The sequence below is a fragment of the Osmerus eperlanus genome, chromosome 1 (assembly GCF_963692335.1).
Source record: "Osmerus eperlanus chromosome 1, fOsmEpe2.1, whole genome shotgun sequence".
Classification (NCBI taxonomy): Eukaryota; Metazoa; Chordata; class Actinopteri; order Osmeriformes; family Osmeridae; genus Osmerus; species Osmerus eperlanus.
Window position 1 is genome coordinate 17,939,381 of NC_085018.1, and position 23,770 is coordinate 17,963,150.

Genomic DNA, 23,770 nt, shown 5'->3' on the forward strand with positions numbered 1-23,770 from the left:
AGGAGGACATTTGGATAGAATATTACAACAGTAAGATCAGACTTGGTATCACTTCCTACCAAGTGACTTAACTTTTTGACTGAATAAATAGGACTGATAGAATAAGGTGTCTACAATCTTGGCTTCTCATTTTGTATCAACAAATAGAAACTATCCCTTGAAGATGTAAATGTTGTGGCAGACCTGTATGGCTTTGAGTGTTCTAATCAAGGCAGTGGCCCAGTAAGGCACAATGTGAGCGACACTAGCTGAATTACCTTATATGGTGGTGCAGGTGAGGAGGTCGCCTTTATAGGGTTATGGTTTGATAGTTTCCATTGTCTACCATCTAGATATGTTATGCAATGGTAGCTTGGAGCGTCTGCAACTGTAAACTGAAACACAGTTTATGTTAAGTTCTGGATGTGGAAGTTGATGTCTTGTAGAAGCTTGGTTAGAAAACCACACTACCCTGCCATCTGCTGGTGCATGTAGAGTTGAACCAGTCAAATCATATCCACAAAAGCCTAATTTCATCATCATGTATTTGTTACCCAACTGTTTTGTTAGTAAAACACCTAATACAAACTTCTGAGTAACTTTCAACACTAGTTCTTTTTACTGAGGAAATGTTTATTTCTACTGAATAATCAATGCAATCTTTGCATCTCCAGCAATAATGAGAAACAAACAAGAACAGAAACTCAACAGACACACTTGTTTCATATCACAAAATCCACACACTGTAATAGCACGGAGACCAAAGCAGTTCATTCATGGTTTCTGTAACTGTAGTGAGGGTTCTAATACTGGCTATCTGGACACAAGTTTAATGATCTGATTATAGTTCATGACACTGTTGTATGTTTGTGGGGTGTGGTGTACATGTGTGTTTGTGTTTGTGTGATAGTGTATGAGAAAAATAGCTATTACAAGACGCCATCAATCTTTGTTAAAAATCCTAAAACATATGGCACAGGTAAGATTAAACTAAAAGATGCCAAGGTCACATCACATTTCTTCATTGCATGCATTTACATACATACACACACACACACACACACGCACACACACACACACACACACACAAGCTCAGTCACAACTCACACTGACTGACAGTTTATAGTGACCTATCAAGTCCACACACATGATGATGATGATGATAGGAGGGAATAGAGGTTACAAAGGTAATAATAATATACAGCGTTAATGCTTAGGACAGTTTCGAATAAACAAGATGGAAAAGTTGACAGTCAAAATAATATAAAAACAGAATACATAATGAGTATATTGTTACAGATACTTAAGACAGAATACACCTCTGTAAATTGTGTGAGGTCCCTTCTGGTTAACTTTTTAAAATATTATTTATATTTTAATATTTTAAATCAATTCCTTCACAAAGCCACATCTTTGTGTGAGCTGGATCTGTTTAAGGAGATACACAAACTATAAAAATCTAATGATTTCCCAGGAGAGAAATTGATTTCATCATGATTATAAAAAAGAATTTAGTCTAAAAAATGTTTAACAAAGTTATGACAAAAAAATCTAAAATCAATGAAGTGCCAATTGGATTCCTCCAGACATCATATTTCAGTCATCTTTCGAGTGAGAGCACAATCTTCACAAGAGTATGACTCAAACACTAGCTTACATTATGACTGACTGTAAACATATGCATACAGATTCAATTTTCTCCCATTGTGAAATCTAGGCCAATGATAAGAAACTGCTTCAGAAAGTGCTTCAGATGTGAAAAAGGAGCTCCTTCAAGGATTTATATTTAAAAAATTGTTTTTTAGGACACAGAGAATACCAGAAATCAATACTTTCAAGTGGTTTACTAAGCTCTCATTAGATCTTCGGAGAAACTGTTAAATGTTAGCTGTTCTATCTCAAGTGAAATATCATTAGAGCATTGTAGCAGAAGATCCAGTTTACAGTACATAGTCTTACAAGCTAAAACGACAAAGAGTACAGGGAAGCTAGGAGTTCCAAGCTGACAATGTTATATTGTCATATGTTAAATGTTCTTGATATCTGTGACAAAGATTTGGACATATCTGATCATGGACCAAACTCTTACATGCATACTGTTCAAAAAGACCAATGATCTAATGCATCTGGAAATATTATCATTTAGCAATTGACAGTTTCATGTTTTGAAGGAATAGTATGAAAATGTGTACCAATGAAGATAAAAATGAATGGTAAGTGCTTCAGGTCTAATGAATAAATGCATCATGCCATCAGACATGACAGGGAAACAGAACTTCAAAGTGCAAAATCGTTTTTTTCTATGCATCTACAGTACTTGGGAAGCCCTGGAGACCACAGGGGCATTAGTGAACATGTAACTTCAAAACAGTTGTAAACAGGAAATGAATGCACTATGGTCAAAGGACTTCACAAGATGAGTTGCTTACACTTTCCTCATAGCCTTGTGAGGGGTATTTACATGATGCTGGGTTGAAAAACTAACTGGTCAAGATGTTTCACACCAGGGGACCGTTTGTTAAGAAAATTGATAAAGTTCTTCACTGGCAATTTCTTGTCAAGTAAATTTGAAGGGATCATTTTCCAACAAAAAAATATGAAATGTTTTTTCTTTCTTGTGTCAATTGTCCAGTTGAAATATTTAACATTTAACAATGTTTGTTGTGTTCCCTTCGGTTTTGACTCCTTCATTTTAGATAATACAGACAGGATTTATAGGTACAAAGCGGTCAATGTCATTCAGTTTGCCAGGACCCTTTCCCTCCATCCCTCTTTCTCACCATTTTTTCTCTTCACTGCATCGGGGGAACAGGGGTTGAGGAGTGGAGTGTCTCACCAGTTAGAGGGGTGCTAGGCTCTGGGTTGGAGAGAGGATCAAAAAGGGTAATTATGTTTGATTTTCACATACAAGCTAGAAACACAAATATTTGAACTTGTACTACACTGTATTCCAAAGTATGTTCACATTTAGATTTAGCAATGAACGAGAAACTGACTCACCATGGAGTGCCGGAGTGGGGTTGGTACTGGGGTGTGCTGCAGGGGTTTGGGCTGAGTGACCAGGGGGAGAGATGTGAGGTCCAGGGGGCGGCTGGGGCTCGACGGGCTGAGTGGAGGAGGGTCCGCCCATGGAGGAAGGGGGTGCAGGGCTCGGAGCCTTCTGGGGTGCAGAGGTGCCGGAGGCCGGCTGGTTGGGCGTCAGGCTCTGTGGTGCGGGGGCAGCGGAGGCCTGGGCAGGGTGGGGACCCCCGGTCTGGTTGTGCTGCTGGTGCTGGATCTGCTGGAAATGCTGCTGGCGTGCCCGCATCTCGGCATACTTCAGCTGCTCCATGTGAAAGGACTGACGGTCAGCCAGCAGCTGCTGCCTCTGGTACTCCAACTACACACACACACACACACACACACAAAGGTTACAGACTGAATATGCTCAGAGTAAGGCAAGTCTTCCTTTAGCTCCATCTCTCATCCCGCTCCTGACTCACAGCCTCCCTCTCACGGTCCATGATGGTCTCCAGCTCCTCAAAGTGCCTCAGCTTGATCTCCAGCTTCTTCATCTGGGTCTCCACCAGCAGAGCCACCAGGGACTTGATCTTCCTCTCCTCTACCGCTGCCAGGTGCTGGAGAGAGAGAGAGTGGAGAAAAAGAGAGAGGAGAAGGGGTTACAGAGATAGTACCTCTAGGCCATATCTATTATTGGTCCATGCACCTTTGTAGGTACTAAGTGGTGTGGAGCAGGGCAGTACCTTAGCTTTGACAGCAGCAGCAGCCAGCGCTGAGGCAGCAGCCGTAGACAGGTTCCCCTCTCCCACGTCGCGCTCAACCTTCGCCTTCCTTTCTCCCTCGCTCTCTGCTTCCCTCTGGCCATCCTCTGAGCCCTCCTTCCCTTCCTTCTCCTTCTCTCCATCGCCTAACGAAAGAGGGAAATAAGTGAGCGTCCCTGATACAGACCGAACTGTTTACATTTTCCAGAGCCATGTTTAAATACAGCCGCACTGAAACACATACCCATCTCTGGGTCTGTTTTCTCACTGTCTCGCTCTCCTTCTGTCTCTCTGCCTTTTTCCTCCTCCTTCTTTCCGTTCTCTCCCTGCTTCTCCTCCTCTTCCTGTGCTCCATCCTTGCCGTCCTGCTGTGAATGTAATAGTATGTTAATCATCGATGCGTTAATAGAACGCATACAGGAAACATGTACACCACACAGACTACACAAACAGAAGCCATACCTTGGCTTCCCTTTTCTCCTCGCTTGACTGGCCGTCACTCTTGATCTCCTCGCTGCTTTCTTCTGGACAGTGAGAGGACAAACAAGTCAGTAGACAAACCCACAACTGGAGTTATATAACACATCTCACTCTCTCTTTTACACCGTTTCTTGCTGGCAAATTCTCTCCTTCTCTTGTTACTTCCTCTCTCTCCTACGTCCCCCGCCTCGCTCCCAGTTGGTCCTACCGGGTTTGTCTCCCTCCTCCAGGCTGGTCCCAGCGATACCGCTGCCCTCCAGGCCGTAGAGGGGGTCCTGTCTGCCGCTGGCCCTCGCCGCCTCCTCCACCCTGCGCACATGGGCCTCCACCAGCGCTGCAGGAACCTCCTCCTTCATACGAGAGAACTCCTCTGAGAGGGAGAGAGGGATGAAGAAAACAAGGCATGGTTAGAGAGAGAGAGGGAGTCAGGAGCGGTTATAATGAGGTGGTACCACACCTCTCTCTTCTGTAGTGGGGAGTAAGTTAGTTAATCAGCTATGTGGAAAGTCAGCTAGTTAGGCGGTTGGCCTCACCCAAAGCTGACTTGGCAGCAGCTGAGGCCACACGTGGATCGACCACTGATGCCAGGAAGGCCACCGTGCTCATGACGGGGTTGCCTGCCTGGCTGAAGGGCACAGGCTGGTAGGCCAGAGGGCCTAGAGACGAGGAGCTGTCCTCCAGGTAGGGGTCCTCGATGGGCAGCCGCAGGAAGTGGAGGATACACTCATCCTGTGTACGTGAGCCCACGTGCTCCGACACCTTGTTCCAGTCATCCTTGTACATTTCCAGTCCTTCCAGCAGTAGCAGAGTCTCCTGCTCAGTCCACTCTCTCATGGAGCTGGCTGCACTCTTGCTCTGCACACAACAACACCCAACAACACCACTTAACTGGAGCACACGACCCATCTCGTATCATTTAGTTCAAATGAGAGGACTTTGATGTTTTCAGTCCTGCCCTCTCTGATAAGTACCTTCGCAGGACCAGTTTTCTTGTTGTACATGTCTGTCCTGAGGCCAAAGTTCTGCAGGTCAGCTGGCTTATCCTTCACTTTGTCTGGGAAGGACAGAATCTGCTGGGCAGCCGGGGTCTGGGGATGGGGAGGCAGGCCTGGGTCAGCATGTGCTTCACCAGTATGTGTTGTGTGTTTGTCTGTGTGTGTGTGTGTGTGTGTGTGTGTGTGTACCTGGGAGGCCTTGGGCTGCAGGGGCACTAGGCTGGAGGGGGTGTCTGCCAGGACGTGGAAGTGGGAGGTTGGTGGGGGGCCCATGGGGGTGGGGCGGCTCTCTGAGTCCACCTGGTAGTTTATCAGCCCCCACTGCTCCAGGAAGGCATGGACCCTTGAGCAGGAAGAGGAGGAAGAAGCGAGAGAGAATTTGAGCAAATCGCATGGACGGGACAAGCAAACTTGTCTACTGCTCTAACCAAGTCAATTACTTTCGAAACTGAGGATGTCATACTAAAAACCATGAGTTACATTTGTGCTTAGACACTTTTCTGAAACATTCCCCAAAAGTACAGTTTTGAAAACGGAGATGGAAAACTGAGATTGAAACCCATCTCATGACTGATCAGAGATGGTCCAGACCTCATGATGGCACACACGTCTCCTGCCAGGTTCCTGCGACATGCAGTGGAGGTGAGGTACTCCTGAGGGTTCAGCCTGTAGGTGTCAATCATGAAGTTCCTGTAGGCCAAGTAACTGTAAGGAGAAGGAGAAATAGGGAGAAAGAGTTTGAAGTTAGGGACCATATTGCTGTTCAGTTTGGTTGCCAAAGTAAGATTGGCAGGATTCGACCTCTGTTTCATACTCACATCTCAGGGGTTTTGGACTTGTTCTTGCCATTAAAGAACTCTGGAAGGGCTCTGCGCTCAATAGCATGAACACTGGGGCAAAACAGCAAAGCAGACAATTATTAGATGTCTACAAAAACAAAAGTTACTTTTAAAGTTATCGAAGATACACTTCCAGCAATATATTCCTCCGCATTTTTGTGTGTATATCTGTTGCAGTGTAACTGCTGTAGTATGTTGTGTTGTGTGTACCTGTTGCAGTGTGATGTGTAGTGTGTTGTGTGTGTACCTGTTGTAGTCAAACCAGGCGGCGTAACTGGGGATGATAATGTGATGAGTCTGCTCTGTCACGTTGTCCTCATGGAGGTCAGATCCTTTCACTGGCTCCCCCTTCACACTGGGGGAGCCCTCCTCCTCCTCCTGGTCACACACACACAAACAGAGTCACACGTCTACTACAACTCGTTGCCTTGGCTACAGCGAGAAACTATCCCTCCAGAGTTACCTTTCCTGCTGTTTCCATAGACTCATCCTCCTGTTCGTCTGCTCAGCGATAACAGGACATGAAGGGTTGAGAAAACAACACATTAAACATGCTATGTCACAACGTGTTTGAAAGGTGTCAGAAAACATCTTACAGACTTGACAGAGAAACAAAGTAGAGAAAACAACATGCAGGGGTGATACTACACACTCTGAATATACCAGTGCGCTCTAATAGGAATCCAGTCAGAAGAGATCCAGGGAGCGACTCACCCAGGTCTGTCATGGTGCCTCCCTTCACTGGAGTTGATTCAGAGTCTTTCTTAGTGTTGGCTGGAGAGAGAGAGATTATGAGCCACACAACACTACACCCTGGCCCCAGGATGAGACATTGTGTGCGTATGTGTATGTGTGTGTACATACCCGTCTTGGGTAGGTTGACTTCCTCCACAGCTGGTACAGGTGAGGGTTCATCCAGGTCCTTGGTCAGGTCCTCCTGCTCCTCCTCCCTCTGGCCACGTTTAGACTTGGTGTACGGGGCTGCTGGCCTGTCAACACAACCCCCCCCCCCCCACCACCACAGTTACATACACGCATGATCGGAAAATCTCATACGACATATGCTGTGCTCTTAAAACGTGCTTCAGCGATCTACTGCAGCAATCAGGTGGTGAAACACACACACACACACCCTTTCTTGGTGTTCTTCTTCTTGCTCTCCTGGGGCGGGGGGGTGGGCGAGGGGGAGGGCGAGCGCTTCCTCTTCTTGGCGCTGCCAGACTTCTTGTCTCGCCTCTCGTCCGGGGTGGTTACCTCATCCGTCAGGGTCTTGGCTGAGATCCTCTTCCTCTTGGGCCCTCCCTCCCCCACCTCGTAGTCCTCCTCATTCATCCACTCGTTGTACTGGTCAAGGTCTAGGATCCACTTAGCATGCACCTGGAGACACACAGGTGCATGCTAAGTTCAACCCCAGAATGCGTGCGAGAGAGTGTTAGATAGAGTAAGAGAGAGATAAAAGTATGAGAGAGGGAGAGCAAAAGAGAAAGAATGAGAGAGAGAGAGAGAGAGAGAGAGAGAGAGAGAGAGAGAGAGAGAGAGAGAGAGAGAGAGAGAGAGAGAGAGAGGGGGGGGGGGGGGGGGGAGTGCAAGAGAGAGAATAAGAACGAGAGAGAGGGGTTGAGCAAGAGAGAGAGAAGGGGACAGCAAGAGAGAGAGGGGGAGAGCAAGAGAGAGAGGGGGAGATGGAGAGTGTTGTTCTCACCTTCCTGGGCTTCTCTGGGGTAGGTGGGTCCTCTACAGCCGCCTCTACCTCACTGGCTGAGATCCACGTGTCATAGCTGACCAGTGGGAGAAGAGTGTGGCCAGGTGACCGATAACTTTAGTGGCTATTGTCAGAATATGAAGCCAGAAACAGCTATGTGTATGACAGCTTACTGTCAGGTCTAGAGAAGGCTCTCATGACTATGAGAGAAGGGCCTACCTGTCAGGAGAGTAGCCCCAATGTAGAAGCATCTGCTTGTCTCTCTTCATTACAGGGCGAACCCACTCCTCTGAAACCGGGAGGAGAGAACTGTCAGCTCAATTGCCTCAATGTTACTGCTAAACATAATGCCATATCAAAGCTGGATAGACATTCTTGTCCCAACCTCAGGGTGTGACTGCTAGTGTCAGGCTTACCCTCTTCCAGGCTGGTAGGGATAGGCACCACCACATGAGAACTGGAAGCCTTGTCCTCAGTCACTGAGCCCTGCAACACACAACCTTCACATCTTAGCATAGTACTGACAATAGCACGTGGCCTGTTTGACCTCATTCGAGACAATTCACCCAAACCCAGTCACGGTAAGCATTGAAACCCTTAGCAAAGTGCGAGGTGAAGTTTCAGAGCTATCTTTAGACGGACAGACCCACCTGGTGCCGCTTGATGATATCCTTCAGCTTTCCCAACAGCTTGGGCTCAATGTCTGAGCTCAGATAGATGACCGGTCGACTCAGACAGTTGTTCTGCGAGGAAGGGCACAGTGGAGAGAGAAAGACCAGGGCTTAGACATAAATGAGGGTGATATAATGACAATAGTAAATTATGTCGGGCGATGCTGCATGATATAATAAATGCCAGACCGACCTGGACCAGGGACTTCTCGATGGTCATAAACATCTCTACGTTACGGTCCATCCGAGAGGGATTCTGGAAGTCAAACCTGCGCCTACCAGGAGGTCAGACTGGAGTCACACCTCTCACAGAACCTTCAGCATTTCAGCACATGCTTTACACAGCCATGCAACATTCAATAAATCCTCATACAGTTCATAATAATTAGCGTGTTAGTAGAAAGTGAGTGTGAACACAATGAAGTCTGTTTATTAGCAGCAGACTGAATAAAATGAAACTCTTACCAGCCCTGGTCGCTCTTGAACTTGTAGGCTGCAGCCAGGATGTGGCAAAGGGCCCCGCCAGACTTGAAGTCCAGAAAGCTCTTCATCTGTAGACACAGAGGGAAAGAACATGTTAGATGTAAAGATGCAGTTCAATACAGATGAAGAGATATCCCCATAAAGAGCATCAGGCATAGTACAACAGGCATACATACAGTATCCCGCATATGGTATCAAAGGTGTGTGTTGTACCGGCAGCTTGGTAAGAGGTGGGTTGCTGACGTGCTTCCCAAACACCTCCTCCTGAAACTGCAGCAGCTGGACCACCAGGCTGGAGAGGGACTTGTTGGTGGGGGGCTCTGCCTGGATGTACTGAGGAACAGTGGGGGACAGAGAGGACAGAACTTCAAGAGCAATTGACAGAACAGAGCAAGTGAGAGAGAATTGTTATACTCCAAATCCATAGCCTACTCAATGAAGACAAAATCATTGCAAAGAGTGAGGATGAAGAAAATAAATAAAAGAAACCATGTTCTATATGTAGCTATGGCTTAAAGGAATGCTGTTTTCCTCCGTTTGTTTATCTTATCCCTGGAGCATTTTCAATGATAGTAAACACCATAGCTCAGAGGTCGTTTAATTGTAAAACAAAACGTAGGTTTTATCTGAGACAAAAGACTGTCGTTTGGCGAAACAATTCAGCTAAATATGAGAGGAGTACCGGGGCCATAACGTGAGAGCTAAAAACGAATATGCCATTGCCAAAAAGAACAGCGAGTTCAATATTGTGTGTGGAAGCGCAGCAGTGAAGCAGACAAAACGCGCCAGTCAAATAAGCTCAACATCTGGATTTGGGCACTTGCGCTTGCGATGCGCTGGCCAGAGTGGCAATGCAAATTCACCGTTAGCTGGCTCATTTTTTGCCTTTGACAAAACCCCGCAGTTGCGGCCATTATTTCCGTCACCACAGTTAGGTAAAACATGCACTTTCAATATGTCCCGGGCAAATCATTCATGTGCCGGCCCCTTTTTAGAATGTTTCCTCAGCATCCTTTTGTATCAGACTCTTAATATGAGGATTAACAGCTGGACATTCTGCAACCCATCTCACACCCTCCCTCTCTCTCTTTGTCACTCATTTTGCCGAAAAGATTACCCTCTACATTTTATGATGAAAATAATACGTTTATTACATACATATTCAAAAGAACAAGCAGTACCTTTTTATAGTTCTTGCCCAACCACACGCGGACATTGTCGAACTGTGAAACGGTATCAGACGCTTCGAAATATTTTACATTCGGGCCGCCGTCTTTCTTCCGCACCGCCATCTTTGCCTGCAGACAAAATTCGACATCGACTGCCGCCTGGTGGTAGACTTAAAGATTGCATGTGTTCTCTTCCATAAAACCGATGTAATTGAAATAAATGTACAGCAGGTGGCATGGTCATACTATAGTAAAGAAATAGTCATAAAATGAACAATGACATTTCTTGATATGATTTCTTGACGCAGGTGCCACCATTTCTTGATGGCTGGACCACCAGCATGGAGTTTTATTGAACCTTTAAAGCTGCAATAGGTCAAATGAATTCAAACATGAGAAATAGCACCCCAAATTATTATCTAAACATCCCTGCTTTCCTCCAGCTTGAGTTGGATTGACAGTGGTTTCACAAAATAAGACAAGGAGGAAGACCCACCTCACCGCTGGCGATTGGCTGTGAAAGGATTGCTGAAACTAGGGCTGGGCATTAACATGATACTTGCAACTTGACAAAATGGACCTCACATGGATTTTTTAAAATTAATATTTAATATTCACAATATTTTCAAATTTGACATTGATAGCAAAATTATTGCAATATTATTGTTAATATTCGATATATCGCCCAGCCCTAGCTGGAACATAATTGACTGGAAATAGGACCGTTCCTGAATTTGACATTCCACTGGTACTGGGCTGTTTGTGCGCCATAACAACACTCAGGGCCTCAGCTTAGACGTGTTTATAGGAGACAACAATTTACTTTATTTACTGCAAAAATCTCACATATTAATCTTGTTAATGCACAAGACTATTACCTCTACTGTGTCATGAATCTACCTGTAATTTCCAGGCTTTAATTTCCAGGGGTAATTCTATCGCTCATATGTGTAGTGCATGTAACTGCCTGTCAGATTTCATACATGTGAACTCTGCGCTTCAGGTTGCATCCTTGTAAATCAGCATGAACCTGTATTTGTTGTGGCTGTGAGAGTGTGCCTTACATTGGCTGGAGTGTCTACTCGGGTTATGTGTTCAGGATGAATGTGTGTGTGCTAAAGAGCCTCTGTGTGTTGTCTGGGCGCTTGTCTGTGTGAGGGTCTGTGTGAGGGTCTGAGTGTGTTACTGTCTGTGCAGTGTGTGTTCTGCAACAACGAGAGTGAAGCCTATTGATTATTTTAATCCTCCTATTTGTGAGTCTGTGATCCTCTCAGCTCAGCCTTCCACAGGAGGATTGCTAATGGGGCCGAACGCCTTCCCTTCTCAGGCCTCTCTTCCTGTCCAATTAACTTTATACTGGAATCATCCAGGATTGAGCAGACATCTCCATGGTCTTCCAAAGGTACCAAATTCAGCGAAGACATTTACAACCAGAATAGTATAACCTCTCACCTTTAATTAAAGTTTTGCTTTACTGAGGGGACACCTCTTTTGAGAGTATGCAGAGCTCCACAGTGGGATGTGCTGAACGGTTGCAGGTAAGGTAACGCATTCTGTATCAACAATAAAAGCAGAATAGATCACAATAGTTTTAAGAGCCTCATGTTTTGTGTGTGTGTGCACCTAATATATTGTAAATGGTATTAAGACAGTGACTCATTAGACAGAGACATATTCTTACATTTTTATTGTTGGTTTTAAATGGTCTTATAGGGTAGAGTGAATGTATGATAATATACATGAGATTGCAAGGTACAATAACAATAATCAGTTCATACAGTCCATAAAGAAAGGTCTGATTTATCAAACAGTTTTTCAACATTAGTAGTGTCTGGAAACACAAGGTAGGATGCAGCGTGTCTCCAACACACACACACACATACATACACATACATATATACATACACACAGACACACAGACACATACAGTACATGCACACACATCATGTTGGTGTAAATGTAGTGTTGGTTGGCTTTCGATCAATCATCATCCATCAATACAGTAGAGTAATATATTACAGTTTTCACCAGAATTGAGACTTCAAGAGCTCATTAGAGTTCTGTCATGCTAGCCCACCACTCTGTCGCCTAATGTACGCACCGTAGATTTGAGACATGACACTCCCCACCTGCCATGCCTTTTGAACAGTATTGTACATACCAGTACATCTATGGGCCCTACACTTACTAAGTGGTTAATTCTACCAGGTACAATACTAAACTATTTGGCTCCATTTCCTCCATTTCCTGTATACATAGACGTGTGTTGATGGAGCAGTTTTGCATCTTGCTGTTCGTTTATGTATGTAGTACATCAACTGTACTGCATATACTGTCAAATATATAGCTGTGTGTGATCATGTTGTGGACTGTTCAACAAACAAAAAAGTCTGATCAATAACATAATAACATCGATAGATAAATGTTACCATCATGCCAGGTTTTAAAACACATATTTGACACACAGCATCCAACTCCACCTGCATAATGAGGATTTGTTTTACAGTATGCCACATTCAGTTACACACAATGATGCACATATTTATCAAAGACACTTTGTCTGTCTAGGCCCCAGCATTAGCAGCATCACAAAATGTCAAAGAATACAGTGTGAAACGTATAGTTCTGAGAATGATTCCCAGAGCACTTGAGGTGTGTGGAGTCTGTTTTCAAACTTAACAGATGTAACCAGTGTGTTTACTATATGTCGATGTAGTAGATAATAGGCTGGATTACCTTTGAGGAACAGAACTTCTCGTTAGACTAACAACCTACCTGATCTTCAGATCCCTTTCGATATAACTATCAGGGCTAACATGTACCGGTACACTAAGTTCAAATTCTTAGTAAATGAGTGACTGTGTTCAGTAATGGAGGTGTGTGCTATGATATCAGTCCAAGGGGAGGATGTCTGGGTACATTAGCAGAACATGATGGGCCTCTGTCATCAGCTCTGGCTCTGTGAGAACACCTACATTGAGCCTCATGGATACCCAATCACAAACACACAAACGTACACACTAAAGACACACACACACACACATACACACACACACAGATCCCTCCTCCCTTGGCCTTGGATGAAGGCAGATGCCGTGTGGGCAAAACTAACAAGAACACGATACTTATCTTCACACACACACACACAGGGTTAAGCAAACACACACACACACACACACACATACAGCATACTGGATGTTGGTGGTGTTGGGTGTATTATCAGTTCTGATCAATATATTCATGACTTTTCTCGTTAGGTGTCTCTGGCCGTATTGGAAATCCATCTCTTAGCGCAGTGAGGAGGGGTGAGGGGGGCAACCAGTCTTCGATTTACGGTCTGCATTCGGAGACCATTTAACTCAATTCCACATTGGTGGCTGAAATGGTCAGCTTGTAATGTAATGTAACAATAGATAGGAAAAGTTCAATTAATCAGACTGTTTGTGTTAGTGTGTGTGAAAGGCCATGAGAATAATTTACTGCTGTGCTTCCACAAACATAATTACACATATATGCATGTGCATACCAAGTAAATATATGTATATATATTTCATATTTAATGTTAAGAATACACTATATACTGTACAATATAATAATGGTTACAAACAACTGATGGTCAAGAATTGATTTTTGTATTATTTCCTTCACCAAATGTTACTTTTTTACTTGCAGAACACAAATTAGTTTGGAAAGACACAACATTGGGGAGGGTCTACAGTAGATTTGACGTGTTAAGGGAGGGTATGTTTTAGTAACAACGTTATTGTGGTTAGATACTTTGCTGTATTTCTCTGACTACAAGCATTTCCGACTACAAGCCCTGCAACACAACAAACACGCTTGTGTTTGTTTGGCAACAAAATGTGTGTGTGAGCCAGTGTGTGAATCAGTGTGTGAGTCAGTGTGTGAATCAGTGTGTGAGTCAGTGTGTGAATCAGTGTGTGAGCCAGTGTGTGAGTCAGTGTGTGATTCAGTGTGTGATAGTGCTGTTAGTCAGGGTAGATAAGGAAGCCGGAGAATGTGCTGTATTTGTTGGTGTTTCCGCCATGAACTTTGCCCCCGTCCAGCTGCACACACACCTCGTCCCCCACATCCAGGTGAAGGATGACACTGTTGGAGGCGTAGTCATAATTCTGGTCCGCATCCTGAGCAATCGCACTGGCTCTCACCTGTTGGGGGGGGGGGGGGAATATGGCACATAAGGGCATATGGCAGTTATGTTAAAGTTAATTGCAGGGGTGAGGAGGGGGACTCAAGTGGATTTTGTAGGATTATAAAGTCTTTCCTGTATGTGACCTTATTTTAACAGTCACAAAACGATTGTTTGTAATTCTACCCCTGAACTCAATAATTACAATACGTTTCACCAACGCACTGATCTGTAAAACATTTGGACCTAAAGATAGTTTGTTGATGATGTTATTTGTCTCTCCTTTCCCCCCTATATTTCTCTACAGATTAATTTTTGCCAGTCATACACACACTCTCTCTCTCTTTTCTTGTGACCAGACTTGCATCATACAATTTCCTGCTTTCCTCTGGGGTCTTGGTAGAATGTCAGGGCTTCCTGTCTAATGGGTATGTCGTGCCCAAATAGATGTTGTGTTCACCAACCTCTGACCCCAAGCTCGGAGCATCACCTCACTTTCCCCTTATTGATTTTCTCAAGAATGCTCACATAGCCTCCTGCTTTTCAAACTGTGGTAGATGTGGGTCGGCTAGAGATCCCCTGGATTGTTTAGAGTTGAGATAGTGTCAGGTAAGACATGGTTCACTAGACTATCAATCTGTTTGGCTTCCTCCAAGAAAGGCAATCAGGTCGAAAACGTATGCAGTACATAGTGGTTTAGGAATTGAAACGGAAGCCCAGTGTATAAATCCGAGGCCACGAGGGGGCCTGGCTACACTCCTGTTATAAATACAGTATCATATTTCACAGCAATTTGAAACGAAACCATTAAATACTGTGCATAGTGTGTTAAAAAAAATTAGCTGTCATGGACTTCAGTAAATGTTTCTGTTGTGTGTTTCCTCAATTAGGCATTTGTTGCCCCATTGACAAAAGCTGCTTAAAATGATAGCACCATCATTATGCAAGTTTCTGTCTATTCAAGCATAGGATCCATTTAATCTTATGGACATCCATATTCATGAAATGCCCTCTCCTTGTCTCCCTTCCTGGGTCTGAGCATGGTTGCTGATGTGTTACATTATCTTGGTCACCAAGTGTCCCCTTCTATGATCGGCTATGATGGATAAGATCTAACTAACCAGTTCTATAATCTTATAATCTTTCTCAAAATAATTAGCTTTTGTGTTCCGATCATCAACTCATTACTATTTCTTTCCATGTACCTGCAGCATGTTGCACAAGAACTCCCCCCATGACACAAATGAATCGATATGTTCTCTTTGTTTTCAATTCAATGCACATCACTCCATTAATTGTTCTGTCTCTTTGTAGACGCTCAGCGCCCTCTCCATCATCCCTCCTCCATTTGGAACCCAACTCCCCCCTCCCCCCTCTCTCAAACACTATCTCTTCATTCTGGACCCATCTATCCATCTTTTTTTGTCCTTTCTCTAAGAATGAGATGCAGGTCACGCTTGCATTTTCTCTCCCTGCCGTGGCAGTGTTGGCGTGAGCGGCGGTTAAGCGTGTCCCTGTCCGCTCTAAATCGGATTGATTAACGGCGCGATGCTGTGGCAGCTCTCTCGGGACCCCCCTCAGCCCCCCTCCCCCCCCCCCCCCCCCCCCACTACCACCCCCAAACTCCAGATGCGTCGGGGTTGGGCTACAGGGCTACAAGGTTCGGTAATTGGTAGGCGAACAGCCCTGGCAGCTCCCTCCCTAATGGCTCCCACTCCTCAATAACTCCATACAATCACAATAAATGGGGCCACAGAGTAGGCTACAGCGGTCAACTGGCCTCATGAAATAGTGCAGGAAGACAGGATAAGAATCCATCCTTTGGCACACACAGTGTTGTCTATAAAGCCAGTACTAAGGTTTATTTTTCAGTATACAGTATAGTTTTTATGTATCCCACTTGGGTCAGGAAATATATAGGCTATTTGGCTGTGTTACATATACTTTCTCTTCAGCAAGAAGAATAATAGCCCCCCTGAGGAAATCCAATGTTGATTCAAACAGATGTATTAAAACACAGAGCCTGACTTGCTGTACACCCAGACATCTGTCTACATGCTTGAGTGACATTAATCCCTTGACATTCTCTGAATTACATTTTGAGGGGCAGACAGTTTGAGAAGCTACAGTAAAATATTTCCTTTATTTGACTATAGATTGTCCATTGGCTAAAGTTTGTATTCAATTTATGACAATGCCTCTCAACTCTTTTGTAGCGAGGGGCTTATGGTATCCAAAGGGCTTGCAGTTATAGCCTATGTTTATCTATTTGAATAGCCCATATGTTAATGCCACAACAAGACACTGACACTGGCATTTATCCCTCCACCCCATAATGACCAATCTAACATTCTGTGATTTAGCTAATTATATTTGCTAGTGATAAAGAGCGTTGTTATTTATGGCTCATCTGGTATGGCTACATAGGAGACCTTACTCCACCAAGGCTCAGACAGCAGAAAATATATGCAGCCACTGACATTTGTTTAATGTTTATGATGAATGTATAGTTGCAAGTTCAAGTCTATGACTCAGCATCATCATGTAATACTCAATAACCTTTTCTAAAACACATGAGCTGATCCACAGTGTGATCATGGGAAGTACACAATTACAGTTTTTCAAGTGACCTTCCTTTTTCTTGCATCCAAAGTAACTGCATAACAATTAAAGGGACATTTTCTTGTCATTTTGCAGTTTTTGAAACTGCAAATCTGAAATGAATATCAAGTGTCAGAAAAGTCGATACATTTAAAATTCCAATATTAATTGTAATTCCTCTGTTCCTTGATTTTCAGAACTTTTTTAAATGCCCAAGTACTCACTGAGAAGCGATGATACAAACAGGGGAAACTAAATTGGGCTTTCAGTACCTATCAAGATAAATCCTTGTTTTCTCTACAAGCATAGATGAGGGTTGGGGCGTCAGTACGAGTGAGAGAGAGGAAAATCTGGATTTCTGTCAACCGAGGTGGAGATTGATATCGACAATGGAGGGAATTTCTGTCTATTGGCCCTATGCAGCTCTGAATTGAGTTGCTACTGCTGGAGAAAGCAGGGACTCGTGGGACAGCACAGGATTACACTGCCTTCACTTCTCATTATAGGGGTACCATTAAATAGAAGGCAGAGACTGAGGGAAGTAGAGGTGGAGAGATGGAGCAAGGTTGCAAAGGCTGTTTTGTGTAAAAGAAAGCTGAAAACTGAAAGATTGAGTTAAATGGGAATTTAAGTTTGTTAGCTGACAACTATGTAATATCAACTGACGTTTGATGCGGATTTGGTGTTGCTGTCAAGTTTATGCTTGCTATAGTGAAGAGAGAAAAGGGCATGGGGTGAGAAAAATACGAGGTGGGGCGAAAGAGATAATAAAAAGAGGGGTAGTGACTGAAATTAGAAAGAGGGCACAGAGGAAAGTGCAGCTGCATGCACTTTAACAGTCTGGGCACAGGAAGAGGGTGAGGGGAGCCAAGCTGAAGGGGGCTTAGAGTGAAGGGGGGGGGGGGAGTATGTTGGATAACAAACTGATCAAGCGAGCCTATTTCAGGGGGGTTAGGAATGAGACTGGGGAGGTGGGGTCCGTGTAGTCTGTTATTTTTTTGGTTTTGCAGTGGTGCCCTGCTCCTCTGGTAATAAAACTGACAGGTTTCATTCAGCGTGATGTACAGACCTCTCAGAGCGGAGCAAGGCGATTGAGAGGGATCTCTTAAACTCACCTGAGGGACCACAATGGGCAGAATGAGAAGAGTTGGATAAAAAACAAAGGCAATGGAAGTGGCACATTAAAAAAATGCTGTAGTCCTCTCACTCCCTCTCTTTCCAGTGCAAGGTTAAGGTGCACTCGGTCTCAATTACATCTGTGGGGCGAGGAGCCCTTTACAAGAAATGGTGAATCTGCACCTTAATTGGCATGCTAAATGCTAATACATTGCCATGACACTCTGGACCTAAGGTGTCAAGACATTGATTAGAAAGTCTCTAATTGGCTCTAGGTTGAAGCCTCCAAAGGGAGGAGACACTTTAATTGGATATAAAGGAGTTTCAGCTGAGGGCTGGTGTACCTGCAGTGCCTGAACTGCAGCATAGGTTATGCAATGGATTTAGGTAATGTTCCACTTAGTAAATGGATGGTAATTTGTTGACCCATGTTGGCATTTTTGACACGGCAAGTAATGAGAATGGTCAAAAACTGACAAATATGCTACTGCACAAATTCTTTACAAACACTTAAATTAACAGATTGTTTTTTGATGAAGTACAGCGGTATAGTGGTGAGTCTTGGGTCAATATTTGGGGGTCTTAGTAACCATATAATCTGATAATATCAACTGACTCATTATATAACTATAACAGGTCATGAGTTAATGCCATGACTTCAGCTTTTACTAAATATCAGTTAGAAAAGCACATCTGATAATGTCAAACAATTTTCTGACATTGCCTAAGGCTAATGTTTCTGTTGAAAATGGCTCATTAAAAACATTCCGCAACATTTTTTTTAATAATCTGGAAACATTAAGCGAGCCCCCTACCTTTTTATTACATTTTATGAGGGAATGTGAAGCTTTGAGAGAGAAACAAAGGAAGTATAATGTATAATAAACACTACAGTGGCCTCCTACATTCCCAACAAGTGGATGTATGTTCTGTATGTTAAAGAAAGAGTAGGATGGAAACTGAGAGACAGAAACATTTTGGATATACAGTTGATTCATGATGGCTGAACATGGACACATCAACTATAAATATATACGTTATAAAATGCATACAGTATATACCAGAGATGGTATAAAGATGTACTGTATAACAGCTTCCTTGAAATCAAACTCTTACCATGGCAGTTTCAAAAAAGGTGCTAAGTAAAGAAAAAGGAAAACATATGGTGATTAACTTCACTTTAAAATGCAGATGCTTGAAACCTGTACTTACACCTTAACTCAAGCACCTTAATTAGTCTTCTGATTCAGACAGCAGCCACATCATGTCAACTTAATGAAAGTGAGCTGTTTACTTACTATTTTCATGAATATGGTTGTCCTTGCAAATAGAGCACTGGCATATCATATTAAAATAATTAATTTGCTGGATTAGTTTATATGAATTGGCAGTGCTTCGCAACCCTAACCCTAACAATATTTGATTTACATTGCCAAAAATGTTTGGCCAAGTGCAAAACATGATTTCTTTATAGCACATGTAATAAGGGGTGTGAATATTCCTGTAAGTTAGACATTTCTGTATTTCCTAAAAAGTAGTAAAGACATCTATATTTTTTACATTGTCAAAGTGTGGCATTGTATGTGAACTGGTAGTAAAATATAACAATTTGAAATTGAAATGTAATTGTATAGTTTTAAGGTGAATTGTTTGAAAAGGTGTGAATATGTTTTTAAGGAACTCGAGATCTCATTAGAGGTTTCTGTATTACACTGCAGTTTTTTGTTGGACTTAATTCAGTCCAATATTTATCCTCCTTATGTCTCAACCTCTACTACCATCACCTGCAGAAGGATGCCTGACACATTGTGGTAAAACCAATGAGGGTGAATTGAGTAAAATCAGGATGAACCAAAAATGTGACCATTCAGAACCCAAACTGACCAACCCACAGACTTCATACTGAGCTATAAATATTCATGATGCACATGCCAGCTCATCATTGCAAAGGGCAAGGTATATATCGGTTGGAAATTATAAATCTATAGAAAAGGTCATCCATCTCAACACAAATCTTTTGATGGCTCACAAAACATGGAGCGGCAATTTTTGATCCATCTCAAGCCTCCGTGTAGCTTTTCAGAATCAGAATCAGAATTCGGTTTATTCGCCATGTATGTTATACAAACACGGAATTTACTGTGGCAGGGAGGTGCAAAACACTAAACATATACGAATCTTAAATTAAGTAAAAGTACAAAAGTTTAACTATTTCTAAGAACTAAACAATCTAAGAATACAACAATTTAAATATAAAATAAAATATATATAAAAATAAGAATAGAATAACATTTTAGAGTTGGGTAAAGTTATTGAAGAATGATCATCAATAAGGCCATAGCTAACAGATACTGTACAATTGGCGATTAGGTCTTTGATTTATTTAACATCGTCCTTTCTTTGGATAGCATTGCTGTTCTCTGTGTTTTACCTCATCCCTGCACCTTATATGACTGTATTTCTCCTCTTCTGTCCTCTTTATGGGGATCTAATCCAGCCCTCTCATGTTGGCTTCAAATTATTTTTCTCCTTACTTTTATTACTCTCGTTCCATTTGTTCATAGCCCGTCCCTTTTACAGTCATTTCTCCCGACTGTCTTAATCCCTGCTCCCTTTAACGTGGTGTGGATAAACTGCATCTTTCAGCGAGTCTGACACTGCTTGACCAAACAGTCACTTCCAGTTAGAAGACTGATGAATGTAAATCACAAATGCACAATTGTATCTACAACTAGTGCTTCAAAGAACCAAGAAGACACATTTAATTCCCTAAAATCTGTAATGCAATCCACATAGCCCATACAACCAATACAGTCACTGTATGTAACCTAGATATTTGCCAGTTCAGTACTGAGATTATTTACTCATTTATTTATTTTTATCAGGATTGTGTTTTTCTAATTTATAAAATTGGCCTGCTCATCTAGTATGAGAACACTTGTCTATTCACAGCAAAGTAGTGTCACTGAGTAGAGTGGGCCTGCGAGGGCAGGATGGGCACTGAATTGGGTTAAATAATTTAGTTGATGGAAAAGATAATTAAAATGAGATAATCTATTGGGAAGCCAATAGACAATCCAGAAGGGATGTGAGTAGGGGTGGTCAAAGATAGTGTGTGTCTATGTGTGCATGTGTGTTTGTAAAAGGTGGGCACAGGTGGAGAAGAGAGGATCTCATCTAAAGGCTATGAATGATTTAAAAGCAGGAGTGGACAGGAATGACAATACCTGTCACAGCACGTGACAAACCATGTCCCCCAATTACATTTGCAATTTTTTTGTCTGTCTATTTTACTGTGCAGCCTGTCCAATTGATGAGCAAACAGGCAGGGTATAATCTACCACTCTCTTTATTGACTTGATAGACATATAAAATGTCTGTGTTAAGATGAGTCCATTAAGAGTGAATATTGGGGGTTGTTATAGAGTTGGGTCCAACTTCTAAAAAGGGTAAGGAGTTAAATTTTATGGAGATTCATTGATATATATTTCAATAAATGTTATGAACAGCAACTAGTGTAGCTTCACGGTAGTTGCAGTTACACATTACTGCCTGTCGATGTGATTGATTTGACAATGCAAACCAAGTTTCTATTTGTCTGTTTAATCCCTTGGTTGTCACTCTTGTGTTCTGCATCACACATTTCAATATGAATCCTCTTAAATTGAGTCAGGGTTTAATTCCTCAAGCTTGTCATGAATCTCCAGATGGAAACTTAAATATTTTTGGTGGTGTTTCGCTCCTTGTTTATTTATTAGTGTTAAAGCCAGGGAGCCTCAAAGGACAGTAGCCAGCTGTTGCATTCTGGCATCACTCCACAGAGATGTGGAAGATCGTTTTCCTGTTGATCGCTTAGACGTCACTACCTTCTCAAACTCTCTGCCTCTCTTTCCCTCATACTCTCTCCTTCCCTCAAGCTGCCCAAATTAGGAGGTTAACACTTAGATAAGCATTTTCACTTCTTGTCATTCACTGAAGTTAATTCCAACTCATGTATTATGTGAAGTTTGCGAACCAACTTGCTTCAATTTATTTACAGGCCTATGTTTGTATCTGTGATCTCCAGGAGCAATGAACTGATGGATTTATCAGAAACTTTTACAATTCGTTTTTGTGAAGTAATAGAAAAGTGATGCTGAATTATTAATTGAGGACTTATCTAACCTTTGAAGGAGAGGTTGAGTTATTCTATTCTTATTTCAATGTTAAATGATGAATACATGTCAATTTGAAGCCATTTCTTTATACTGGTTAAATTATTTAGAAGTAACTGTCTGAATGTGTTTTATCATGTCTGATTAACTGTCTTTAAAAGTGCCACTATTATATTCACAGGGCAGCATTCCTCACATAATCTGTTGTACTAACATAAAAATAAATACAAATTAACTCTTTCTCACGCACAAACATCCAAACACAAGCATGCACACATGTCCTCACCTGTCCATTTTTCCTCAGGTCAGCCCACATGCTGGTGCCATCTCCGCCCCTCATGAGTACATGGTAAGTGAAGTAGTAGATGCCAGGCAGGGGGCAGGTGAACTTGCCAGTACTGGGCTCATAGTAGTTTCCCACATTGGTCACCACATCATCAAACTTCAGAACCTCGCTCCCTTCGTGCTGTTTCCGGAGGCCTGCGTAGAAGGCGATCTTGGGGCTGTACAAAGATGGAACATAGCCGCCCGGGCCAGGACCAGGGGGTCCAGGAGGGCCGGGTTTCCCGGGTTCTCCTGGTGGCCCTTTGGGCCCTGGGGGTCCAGGAAGTCCAGGGCTCCCACGGTACCCACTCTTGCCCCTCCGTCCTGTGAAGTCTGGGGGCTGGGGGGAGACGGCGGACAGCTCATGGCTGCCCTGTGGGGGGGTAAAAGTGTCACATACCATCTTGCAGCTGCCAAGCATCTCATAGTGAGTGTCCCCTCCTCCAGACCCTCCCCCTTTTGTGGTGTGAACCAATAATGGGATGGCGATCAGGAGCACCAGAACCATGGCCACGCCCACTCCTGCCCCAATCACACGTTTCCTGCGGCTTAGCCGGGAGGCGGCCAGCGTAAGGAAGTCCTCCTCCCCCTTGGCCGGAATGGTTGTGCCGGCCAGACTGAACTCTAGGTGGGAAGAAACTACGGGATAGAAAGGGTGAGAATGAAGGATTGGGGAAAATTCTGTGAATGAGTAGACCAAGGGGTTATTTGCCAGGAATGTGACCAATAAAATAAGAATGAGGAGAGAGAAGAGAGGAAATAAATGAAAGTGAAAGGGTAGCAGGGTCTTTGAGGGAAAAAGGGAAAAACAGGACGAGGCTAAAGGGATTTCTATCAAATACTGTGGCTAAGAGGTAAATAATTATCTCAACTTAATGTCTCAGTTCAGAAAGTTAAATTATAATAGAAGAAAATGAAAACAATTTAAACAATTGTGTTAATTAATTTAAAAAACATGACTGTTTGCTTAATTTTCATATCCTCTTCTCAATAGCTTTCTTGGTAATTCCAACAATGCTGCATTATTGTATTTTATGTATTTAAGAGAACACCAGCTGACCTCACAACAGGGGTTGAATGTGAGGCACGAAACCAAAAATGTAGTATAAAGGGGAATAACAGAGTTCTGCAGCCTCAGCAAAAAAAATATGAAACTTTGCTACAGAAGGCAGTCGAATCTCCAAGGAATTTCTTTCTATTTCTCAGATGGGGATATGTCAGGTGGGGTCTACAGTATTCCCACTGGAGTCCATTTCACCTTCCACATTTAATGTAAGGCGCTCACTTGTCTGTCCAAGGATGATGGTAGAGGAAGAAGAAAAATGTATTTCTTAGTCCACTCTTTC

The 23,770-nt window shown here is 43.0% G+C and overlaps 2 protein-coding genes across 5 annotated transcripts; both read right to left on the reverse strand.

The window, feature by feature from the left end:
• Positions 1-591: 591 nt before the first annotated feature.
• Positions 592-10,225, reverse strand: smarcc2 (SWI/SNF related, matrix associated, actin dependent regulator of chromatin, subfamily c, member 2). 4 transcript variants are annotated; one of them, XM_062465813.1, is made up of 25 exons: positions 10,092-10,225; positions 9,124-9,243; positions 8,893-8,978; positions 8,621-8,696; positions 8,407-8,499; positions 8,173-8,242; positions 7,976-8,045; positions 7,757-7,832; positions 7,187-7,431; positions 6,919-7,043; positions 6,769-6,828; positions 6,518-6,555; positions 6,302-6,432; positions 6,034-6,105; positions 5,807-5,920; positions 5,405-5,558; positions 5,192-5,308; positions 4,754-5,075; positions 4,429-4,590; positions 4,203-4,264; positions 3,985-4,108; positions 3,723-3,886; positions 3,462-3,596; positions 2,980-3,358; positions 592-2,836 (listed from the first exon to the last, which is right to left on the reverse strand). In XM_062465813.1, exons 1-25 carry the CDS (start codon positions 10,200-10,202, stop codon positions 2,772-2,774), a joined length of 3,171 nt encoding a protein of 1,056 aa, XP_062321797.1. In that variant the 5' UTR covers positions 10,203-10,225; the 3' UTR covers positions 592-2,771. The 4 variants fall into 4 exon arrangements, with proteins under 4 accessions (XP_062321797.1, XP_062321788.1, XP_062321778.1 ...); XM_062465804.1 differs by having other exon boundaries at positions 3,985-4,105; positions 8,621-8,702; XM_062465794.1 differs by having other exon boundaries at positions 8,621-8,702.
• A 2,549-nt stretch (positions 10,226-12,774) lies between these two features.
• On the reverse strand, positions 12,775-23,264 carry c1ql4b (complement component 1, q subcomponent-like 4b). The gene is made up of 2 exons (XM_062465826.1): positions 22,387-23,264; positions 12,775-14,248 (listed from the first exon to the last, which is right to left on the reverse strand). The coding sequence occupies exons 1-2, from the start codon at positions 22,930-22,932 to the stop codon at positions 14,069-14,071; spliced, it is 726 nt and encodes a 241-aa protein (XP_062321810.1). The 5' UTR covers positions 22,933-23,264; the 3' UTR covers positions 12,775-14,068.
• Positions 23,265-23,770: the final 506 nt, after the last annotated feature.